Source organism: Scylla paramamosain, chromosome 11 (genome assembly GCF_035594125.1).
Source record: "Scylla paramamosain isolate STU-SP2022 chromosome 11, ASM3559412v1, whole genome shotgun sequence".
NCBI classification, from domain to species: Eukaryota; Metazoa; Arthropoda; class Malacostraca; order Decapoda; family Portunidae; genus Scylla; species Scylla paramamosain.
The window spans coordinates 9,936,279-9,947,745 of record NC_087161.1 but is presented as its reverse complement, the minus strand read 5'-3'; the positions used below and the strand labels follow the sequence as shown (position 1 = coordinate 9,947,745).

Below are 11,467 nucleotides of genomic sequence, written 5' to 3'. Positions count from 1 at the left end.
ATGGCTTGTGCTCAATCTTGATTATCATAGATGGTGTAAAATCACAGAAACATCGTATAAAATAGTATTTTTTTCTTTTCCCAGGTAGGCCTAGCAGTATTTTGCAAAATGGCACAAGAAGCAAAGACGGTTTCTGCATTGAAAGAACTTGCACTTGCCATGATTTCAATAGAGAAGACTTCTATGAATAATATGCCAGGTTTAAATGAAAAAGTTATTGATCTGTTTGCATAAAACAGGAACAGGAGAATGGACTTCCTTTTCAAAAAGCCTAAGCCAGCACCAAGGAAGTCAAGCATTTACTGTTAGGATAAGACCTAAAGAATTAAATAATTATCTATCTATCTTTATAATCTATCAATCAATGGTATGTTAAACAATAACAATAAAAGCATTTAAGATTTTATTTGTCTGAATGTGAGACAGATCCCCCCATCAGTAACAGTCACGAGCCGCCACTGAGCCTACATGTAAGCATATGACACCGGCAGTACAGAATCTTATGACTGGCGATGTGGTCTGCGTGCTGATTTGCTACCCTACACTAAAACCTGGCTTGTCACTTGAGTATGCTCAACCAGCCTGTCCGGACAGCTGTTCAGGTGCCCTTAACAGTGGCGGCTCGTGACTGTTACCGATGGGGGGCTGTCTCACATTGACAAATAAAATCTTAAATGCTTTTATTGTTATTGTTTAACATACCATTGATTGATAGATTATAAAGATAGATAATTATTTAATTCTTTAGGTCTTATCCTAACAGTAAATGCTCGACTTCCTTAGTGCTGGCTTGGGCTTTTTGAAAAGGAAGTCCATTCTCCTGTTCCTGTTTTGTGCAAACAGATCAATAACTTTTTCATTTAAACCTGGCATATTATTCATAGAAATCTTCTCTATTGAAATCATGGCAGGTGCAAGTTCTTTCAATGCAGAAACCGTCTTTGCTTCTTGTGCCATTTTGCAAAATACTGCTAGGCCTACCTGGGAAAAGAAAAAAATACCATTTTATACGATGTTTCTGTGATTTTACACCATCTATGATAATCAAGATTGAGCACAAGCCATCACTGATCAATAATATTTTAAAATCATCCCTGACAAATTGAAAAACACGATTGAAAATAAGACCGACGCAAGAACACTCAACTAGCCACAACAACGGCCGAGACAAGACTGCACTGAACGCAGTCCACACTCGCCATTCCCTCCGGGAAACCTCCCCCCATTTCTCCCCGCTTTCGTATCATTAAATAGTAAATAATTTCTGTAATTCCTCATTGTTTTGCAGTATTTTTTTTTTTCATATAAACATATGAGAATTGGTGTTTTCATGTGAATGATAGTCAAACATAAAATAAATTAACATTATTTTCGTGAATCCTAGAAATCCACTGGGGGGACTGCAGTCTCAGAGCTTGGACACACAGGGCGGTTGTAACCGAGCGGTTGCAACCGCTCGGTTACATTTTCAATGATAGCCTATGGAATCGTTCACATGTAACCGCGGCGGAACCGACGGGGACCTCGCAACCGCGCGGTTGGCCAGCGTGTCGAGATACATACAGACATATTACATCGCACACACAGGGCGGCGCGCCGCTCGGTTTGAAGGCATTGGGCGACGCTATTGGTTGTGCGCCAGCCAATGAGATAACACGATGTGCGTTACTATGGCAACCTTGGGCTTTGCCTGATGAATCACGTTAGGTAATACCACTCAGTCACTGCAGTACTGCTGAGGTAGACGTTATGGAGCGGGATCATTTTGATACGGATTTATTTATCAATGAGATAGAAAAACGCCCATCAATATGGGACATGAAATCTCCCCACTACAAGGACAGGGTGATGAAGAAAAAACACTGGGAAGAGGTCGCTGACATTTTCTGTCCTGACGGAGAAATCAAGGAAAAACAGAATGTAGGTGAGTAACTGAAGAACACTTTATTACGTATATATTACAACTTGCTTGCCTAAATAATTTTATCCTGCCATTCTAGTTTGCCTTCACTTACAAAGTAATCTGCATATCTGTCTCGGGTTGAGGTTGCAGACCCACCTCCTCTTGGGACATTACCTTCACGTAGACCTACGAGTGGTGCACGATAGAGTGTGTCTTCGTACCTGTAACCTTCTCTAGCTCTTACATAGTTATGTAATATACAACATGCCTTTATTATGTTTTCTGTAAAGTCAATGTTAACATTGAGAGGCCTATGGAGTATGCGCCACTTATTAGCCATGATACCAAAAGTACATTCAATGTACCTACGTGCCCTTGACAATCTATAGTTGAAAATTTTTTTCCTGTATGTCAGATGTCTTCCACTGTAGGGTCTCATAACATTCTCCATAATGCCAAATGCCTCATCTCCAACAATTACATGAGGGTAGCATACTGTCTCAACACTGGAAATAGGTTTTGGCTCTGGTATATCCAATTTATTTTCCACAAGCTTTTTGTAAAGTAAGGATTCTGTGAAAATTGCTGAATCACTGCTTTTTCCATATGCACCTATATCCACATATATAAATGAAAAATTGGCATCACTGCTTTTTCCATATGCACCTATATCCACATATATAAATGAAAAATTGGCATCACATACTGCTAGCAACACAGTTGAAAAGAATAACTTGTAATTATAATACAGAGATCCTGAACCTTTAGGTTGGACTAGCCTAATGTGCTTGCCATCAATAGCACCTATGCAGTTAGGGAATTTCGCATACTTTTCAAATCCCTTTGCCACTTCTTCCCACATATCCTTCGTCATCTCTGGCATGCACATTGTCTTCATTCTTGCCCATATTGCTTCACATACTTGCCGCAATATGCCTGCGAGGGTTGATTTCCCAAGCCGGTACCCATAATGCAAGTCAGCAATCGAGCATCCCGTGGCCAAGTACCTACAGAGAAAAATAACAAAAGAAGAACTTTCCATATAATTCTCTCTCTCTCTCTCTCTTTCTCTCTCTCTCTCTCTCTCTCTCTCTCTCTCTCTCTCTCTCTCTCTCTCTCTCTCTCTCTCTCTCTCTCTCTCTCTCCTACACACACACACACACACACACACTTATTTTTCCTTCTCTTCCTTTTTATCTTTTATTTTCTGCATTCCATATTATACTGTATTCATATGACTTTTCAGGCCTGGTCTTGCAGAAAAAGTGGAAAAATTTAAGGGATTCCTTCTCGAAGGAAATGAAAAAACAAAAGAGTCTTCCATCTGGATCAAAGGGAAAAAGCGGCACCTACATATATTTCAGGAGGTTACAATTTTTGGAAAGTTCAGTCGCTAGCAACGAAACTACTAGCAACATTGATGGAGAGGAAGAAGCACAAGATGATATTGACACAACAGAACATCATAGAGCGGAAATCACACCAGCAAAGAAAAAAGTGAAGTTCAATTCAGGCGATTTGCATATTGCTAATATTTTGGAAAGGAGTTTATTGGCAAGGCAGATGGAAACTGAGCAACAGAATGATGAAGATAAACTCTTTTGCTTGTCACTCTATAGCGAACTGAAAAAAGTGCCAGAAAATAACCGCTTGATGACGAAAATTGAACTGTTACATATTGTTCATCGTGCTCAAACACTCAACAATCCACACACCTATATTAATCAGTCATACCCATATCATTACTCAGGAAACCCTCATCATTCACAACCTTACACAGTTTCTGGCTCTCAACCAGGCCACCAGACACACCAGAATATACAACCAAGTACATCAGGATACAACACAAATAACATACTAACACCACTTCCAGCTCCTTCACCAGGAACTGTAAGCCAAGCTTCTGATACACAGTCAGACTATATTGAAATGTTTGACTAATTTGTTCACTGACAGCAATCCTAAATACGTAGCCTATGCGTGCCACGGAGAAAGCAGATGGGCTACTTGTGTTATAAAATAAAGTGAATGGTCATTTTTTCTTGCTCTGTATTTTCATTTAAAAAATTAGTATTTGTATCCAATGTACTGGCAACTGGAAATTTATATGTAACTTTTTTCTTTGTTTTGTATTATGAACAACAACAGCAACAACTTATAATAAAGTATTCACCTTAATGTTATGACGAGTTTCTCTTCTGGGCAGATGGAATCCCTCATCATGGTGTTGGTTGAAGATATGTCCTCCTTGATTAGTTCCAGCAAGTCATCAAATGATTTCACCGACATTCTACAGTAATTGAAAAACTTTGGTTCATGCTCTCTCAAGGTAGGGTACAGGGTGGTAAACAAGCCGTGCGTAAGTCTATCATGTAGAATCGGATGAATCCAATGTTGTCTTTGCCTCTGCTTGCGCCGTTTCAAGCGGCGATGTAGCAACCAAACGCATGCTACTTCCTCCACATCCATCGTGACACTGCCAAGTAAAAATTCAGGTGAAAAAAATAACAGTGGGTCAACCGCCGCGGTTCCGCTGCGGTACAAAACGCCTTGTGTGGACAATGCCAGCGTGGAACGCTCGGTAGCCGCCGCGGTTGCAACCGCCCTCTTAGGGCCGTAGTTTTAGAAAATTTGAGGGCCCTTACATGAGAAATTCGTAGTTTTAAATACTGATTCCTTTGATGAACCCTTACTTGCCACACTGTAAACCCTTAATATTATTGGAAATGTAAGGGTTAGTGGCAAGGGTGGGGTAAGCATGCCTTACATGCTACCCTATAATGAAATAACCGATAAAATCATATAATTATCTTACAGATATAATCAGAAACGAATTAGCAAGTATTTTACAGCCTCTTTCTTGCTATAGTAACCAACAATTTAACCGTGAGGCAATTTTAGTGACTTAGAAACAGTAAAGATACGATAAAGAAAAAGCGTCAACAAACCCATACTCTGCTCTGCGGCGTGGTCTTCTCAGCTGACTGGTAAGTACCACCACTTATTAGTTCTTTTAACAGTAAATACAACTTAATATGATTTGTAATGGATACTAAGGAAAAAAAGGAAATAAAGTGGAGATAAAACAACTAATTTCGAGGTACTGATAACTAATTTATGTATCAAATGTGATGCATTTTCATTTTGAGATACTTTTCAATTCCGGGAACTTTATATATATATATATATATATATATATATATATATATATATATATATATATATATATATATATATATATATGTTACAGTCAATACCTGAATCCAGACAATTTGTAAAGTGACTTATTTTTTCAGGCAATTTGTGAACTGCCTGGTTAGGTTAGGTTAGGTTAGGTTAGGTTATAACCTAACCTAACCTAACCTAACCTAACCTAACCTAACCAGGCAGTTCACAAATTGCCTGAAAAAATAAGTCACTTTACAAATTGTCTGGATTCAGGTATTGACTGTAACATATATAAAGCAAACACATGTGACCACAATTCAATATCTCAAAAAAAAAAAAATAAATAAATAAAAAGCATCATATTCCACCCAGATAAAAAATAGTCAATGCCTTGGAACCATATTTATATAACAACTTAACCTAATGTAACTTAAGCGAACGTGAAATAGCTTTATTACCAAGTGAAATCAGCATATCGCCCTCCATATTCTCCAAGAATTTTTCAACCTGTCTAATGTTATGTTATGTGGTTTCTTATTGTCTGTCTTTATTCATTATGGATTTAACATGGAGAATGGTCATCAGTGGCTTCAGTTGCGAAATATTCGGAGGATGCAGGAGATGGTTAGAGTGAGGCTGAGAAGAGTGAGGCTAAGAAGAAGTCATTCGGGATCGCAGCAATCCATTTGAAGACCTTGCAGAGGAAGAATTCCTCCAACGATTCAGACTGACCAAGGAGTGTGTGCTGAATCTGTTGGAAAACATCAGAGGACAACTTCCCATTGCTGCAGATGCAAGAGGTAGGTACGAGATGTGGAATACATGTCATTGGTTTCCTGGTGGACGGGATCACTCTTCCAAGTTTGATATCAATGCAGTAGCTGGTACATATAAAATCCATTATTACTGGCAGAAGAGCCTGTCAAATGATATTCATTATTTTGTCAGGCCATACTTATCATTTACACACTTTTAACAATATACATTATTTAGTAACACTACATGTAATATAGTAGAATATGCATATTCATTTTTTTTTTATTTCATAAAAAATGGATGGTCCAGGATGCTTCTTTTTCTCTTCTGAGATACAGCATATATTCAAAGAATGTTTTGTGGTATATGGTTCAATAAAGTGCTATGGTGTTTATTTTTATCTCAAAGCATAATGAAGATAGAGAGACAGCTGTATTACATAATTGCCCTTTCATTTCCCATCAGGTTGCCCAATACCACAGCATCTGCAACTCCTTATAACACTGAGATGTATGGCCACTGGTGGACACCAACTTACAATTAGTGACTGGTACCAAGTCTCTCAGACAAGTATTAGCAAGTGTCTCAGGACAGTGATGCCCATTATTGCTCAGATGGCAAAGGACTACGTGAAGATGCCAACAGGTATGAATGCAATAAGAGTAATGGAAAGGTTTATGGAGATTGCCAGAATGCCAGGAATTGTTGGTGCTATCGACTGCACCCACATTCACATTCTGCGACCAGCTTGTGAGAATCCAGAACTGTACCGCAATAGAAAACGTATCTTCTCCCTTAACTGTCAAGCTGTATGTGGACCAGATTTAACTTTTTTTAATATTGTTGCAAGATGGTGGGGTAGTGCCCATGACAGCAACATTTTTAACAACAGTTTGTTACGGCATGAATTTGAGCAAGGCATGCACAAGGGTAAGTTGTTAGGGGACATGGGTTACCCTTGCCGTAGTTATCTGTTTACTCCACTAATGAATCCCAGCAACTAAAGTGAAACAGTGTATAATGAGGCACACATTAAAACAAGAAATAAAATAGAATGTGCATTTGGTGTCTTAAAAAGACGCTTTAGTTGCTTGGGCAAGCGTCTTTACACGGCTTTAGACACCACAAAAAACATTATTGTAGCAGCAGTTGTGCTACATAATTTTGCAATTCAGAGGAATGTGCCACTCCCAAATCATCATCTTGAATCAGACGATGTAGATTCGGATGATTCAAATGCAGATGATCATGATGTTGAGCCAGAAGCAGCCATTGCTAAAAATAATGCAGCACAACAAGCTGAAAGGGCTAGATATATCAGAACATACTTCTGATAACACAGGATGGTTTGATTCTGCCACTCAAATATGGTATCTCCTCCATACTCTTGTATTAACCTCTTCCATTACTCCATCCATGTATCTGGTAAACACCCAAGCGGACAGACACTTCCTATCTCACACATGCCACACTACCAAATATTACACCAGGAATTCAAGAGCATTCCCTCTAAACTATATGTGTACACATAACTGATTATAAGTGTTATCCAAAATAGTATTAAAATATGTATGAATCTAAGGTATTTTTGCTATTTCTTTTTTTATGTGCACTGTTACTCAGAAAAATGTACTTGTAATTCCCATTTCTTACCTTGATGAGTTTGATTTTACTTTGTATACAATATGACTATAAACACTTTGTTATGAAAATACATTAGTTGCTATACAGTTATGGTAAATGACAACACTAAGTAAAAGATATTTTCTCAAAAATAGAATCACGTATTTTATCACCATCGAATAGAGTAATCATATTTTACTGCAACAAAAGGAAAAATCAATTATATACTGTAGTTTTAGTGTGTGTGTGTGTGTGTGTGTGTGTAGTAATAAAACTTCAGTGGTTAACTGTGTAGTAATTTATTATCCAATGTAAATAAATATAAATATTGAGGAAAAAAACAAGGTTTTAATGATCTTTACCTCTATTTATAAATTAAGGTTTTAATGATCTTTACCTCTATTTATAAATCACAGTCATATATCACATGAATGTATGTCTTATTGAAAAAATCCTTTAATGATCACATCATTAATGAAGCACAGAGATTATCACATTAAGAACAGAAATGTGATATGTAAAACAGAAAATTTATTACTTAATGGAACCAACCTGTTGGCCATCTGTCACTGTCATTGTGGTTTGGGTCAGGTTCTAGCTCGTCTGCGATGAGAGCAAGGATTTTCTCCAATACAGGGTCTGGCTTGATGACTGGACTTGGAGGACCACCTCCTGTTCGACACAGTTTTTTCTTCTGGTCACTAACAAACTTCTTGGCCCTGAAATTATTTCACATCATTAGGCATAAAAAAGTTACATATTTTCATTTATTTTTCCTGCACTGCACATTTCATACTGATAAATTTCATACTGATAAATTATCATCTATAAAAGCTACATAAACAAAAATTAAAGAAATATTGTAGCCTAATTGCTGTTGTTCTTATGAAGAATGGTAAGAACTAATAAATTTCAGGATAAAACTATAGAATAACACTTCCTCTCTAATCATTAAAAAACAATGAAAGATTATAGAAACATTACTGGTCAGCATGTCTGTGATGTTTTAAAGTGGGGAACAGTTGTTGTGAGGTTTGGTCAGCTTTGGATAGGATGGGATAGGTTTGATTAGATTAGGTTAGTTAGGTTAGGTTAGGTTAGGTTAGGTTTGGCTAGATTAGGTTAGGTAAATAAGTCACAGACAAACCTAACCTAATTCAATCTGATATGACCTAATCTAAACTAAAATAAAGTAACCTAACCAAAATTATCCTGTCCTATATGGCTTATGTGAGGTTAGGTTAGGTTACCTAAGTTTAAATTTGATTAGGTAACACTCACAGACCAACCTAACCAAACTTAATCAAGCCTAACTTAATTCAATGTTATGTAACCTCACAAGAGCTGTCCACCCTCACAACATCACAGACATGTTATATTATAATTATATATTAGGTACTCTAGCTCCTTGCATGGTTCTTTTAGTGTTTGGAGAGGTGCTAATAGTATAGTTTCACGAAATAATCAAATGCATATTTCTAAGAAAACTTTAAATCATTCATGCAAAGTACTAGGGTAAAGGCAATTAAAGACTTAATATTCTGTCTGTCAGGAGAGGGTAGTTGAGATAAGGAAACAACTGGAGGATTCAATTGAGATGGAAAAAGTGGAGTGACATTATATTATTTTTATATAGTGACTTTTACCTGTCTACAGAACAGTAGGTTGATTTTTTTACCACACACATTTCCCTTGACTTCTAAATCCTGTCCTTCTTAGAAACAATCTTAGATGGGTAGATTGTAAAATTCTTAATGTTTTACAAAGGTACTCATTAATAAACTACAACAAGAACAATTATTATTATGTACCAATTACCCAACAGAAATCTTCTTTACCGGTATGTGGTAACTAACAGTAACATTAATTTAACCTGATAACAGTGACATTTAACTAATTTTTCATCTCGTAATTACTTTCTACCGTAGGAGTGTGGAAAAGTAAACTTGCTAATTACCAAACAACATTTTAAAACCAATATACTAACCTTGATCTCATGTTTTCCCAAATCTTCTTAATCTGTTTTACAGTCCTCTGCGGCCCCAGATCACTGGCAGCAAGAGAGTTCGTGATCTCCTCCCATACTCTTGCCTTGACCAGTATAATGTGGGCATCGGTGGCTTTGCTGAGGAGAACAGCTCTTCTTTCATTGATTAAGTCTAATAGAAGTATCCTCTCCTCTTCTCCCATGTGCTGCATGCGTTCACTTCGCTGCATTTTTGCAAGAGAACATAAAGTTCATTCGTCTGCAGCGGGTTGGAAGGTGTTCGATTTGTCACTGTGATTTGGCTATGTAACATGTTCGTATAATATTCAAACAACCTACTATTTTATGTGTACATAATACTATATCACATATTTTATGCTAGTACATATGTTTTGATGAAAAATTAGCTGAAAATTCTCCGTAATAAACAATAATAAATGAACAAGTCGACGTATCCGAACACAACCAAACTTTCAGAAATGCCACTCTATGCGCATACATAAACAGAGCGACCACACTACCTTTCAAGGGCTGCCAACTGTGAAAGTAAGGGAGCCGGTGGTTGAGTGAGTGTTTAACGCTAAGGCAAATTTGACTTCACTCACGTTAGGGTTAGTGAGAGTGCGAGGGTTGAGGGGCCATTTGAGTGTTGTTTTAAACTTTGGGTGTTAAACCTTACACTGCCGTGCACATCAATTCCTCTGCCGACAAACTGGCAACTACGGGGCACCGCCGACATAAGCCACGCCCACTCTTGTGATTAGTCACCGTAGAGACGTCGCAGTGAGCGTTTTGATACCAGATAGCGCCAGAATATTTAATTCTCGCCGGAAAATAAATACTTTTTGGGGCAAGGTTTTACAAGCTTACAAAGGTGTATCGTTGCACAGTAATGCGTCTGAATTTTAAGTCAATTAATTTCGTGATAACTGACAGCACATGACATTGTTTGAGCCTCTATTCATAATTTCAGATGATATTCTTAAAAGAGCCTATAAGTGTATCAAGGCAGGCAATCTGTAATTTTCTATTGACCTCAATGGAAGTATACTAATATATACTTGCATTTTCATGTACTAAACAACAGGCAAATCCATTTAATGTAAAGAAAATATAATTTTGTATCAGAGACTTTATTTTTGCGGTACGATCACTATCCTCGGGTACTTGGGCAGCGAGCAAATCAAAACACAGGACCACGCTTACTCGACTACCCTGCACAATGGATACATCGCCGCCACAATCATGGACTAGAGCGGAATTAAGAAAATTCCTGAAAGAACGAGCTATACCCTATTCTGGATATAGTAAAGCAAAGTAAAGGCCTTTGTATCGGCAGAACTGAGAGGCTATTGTTTACACTTTACACTCCTTCCTAACGGCTCGCGGCGCTTTCTTTAACTTAAGAATCATGATCAAGATAAGTAAGTCGTACGTCCGCCAGCAGTGCTTTTCTTTTTTTATTTCACTGATTACTTTCATATACAGGACGTGTCAGTGATATCTGATATTTTTCAACATTCCCAGATAAAATGCACAAGCCGAAATCAACATCCTTTTATTTTTACTGTTCATACTTACTTAAAAAAAAATAATTACCTATTTTTAGTTTTATCTTATAATTCAATTAACAAAGCCTTATCATACACCAGTAAGTATGAATATTAATATTAAGGGTTATGTTTTTAATTTTAGATACAGTTGTGCAGCAATTCATGCTGTACTTTTCCTGCACATCGATTTCAAATTTAGCTAAGACACCCCTTTGCCCCAGGAAATCGGAGACAATTAAAAATGCTGGCGCTGATAGGTATCTACCAGCCTCACTGCGACGTCTCTAATTGTCGAAGTAGGTTGATATATGCTTAAAACTTTTTTTTACGTTATCTACAATCTTAGGCAAGGATATATATATATATATGTATATATATATATATATATATATATATATATATATATATATATATATATATATGTATATGTATATGTATATATATATATATATATATATATATATATATATATATATA

The 11,467-nt window shown here is 37.0% G+C and overlaps 1 protein-coding gene and 1 long non-coding RNA gene across 3 annotated transcripts; one reads left to right on the top strand and one right to left on the bottom strand.

The window, feature by feature from the left end:
• The first annotated feature begins 967 nt into the window (after window positions 1–967).
• Window positions 968–4,411, top strand: LOC135104932 (uncharacterized). Its single transcript, XR_010270610.1, has 2 exons — window positions 968–1,924; window positions 3,150–4,411. It is a non-coding gene; the product is annotated as an uncharacterized LOC135104932 (long non-coding RNA).
• Window positions 4,412–5,323: 912 nt separating this feature from the next.
• Window positions 5,324–10,233, bottom strand: LOC135104931 (myb/SANT-like DNA-binding domain-containing protein 3). 2 transcript variants are annotated; one of them, XM_064012712.1, is made up of 3 exons: window positions 9,438–10,233; window positions 8,003–8,169; window positions 5,324–5,822 (listed from the first exon to the last, which is right to left on the bottom strand). In XM_064012712.1, exons 1-3 carry the CDS (start codon window positions 9,665–9,667, stop codon window positions 5,794–5,796), a joined length of 426 nt encoding a protein of 141 aa, XP_063868782.1. In that variant the 5' UTR covers window positions 9,668–10,233; the 3' UTR covers window positions 5,324–5,793. The 2 variants fall into 2 exon arrangements, with proteins under 2 accessions (XP_063868782.1, XP_063868783.1); XM_064012713.1 differs by lacking the exon at window positions 5,324–5,822 and having other exon boundaries at window positions 7,734–8,169; window positions 9,438–10,229.
• Window positions 10,234–11,467: the final 1,234 nt, after the last annotated feature.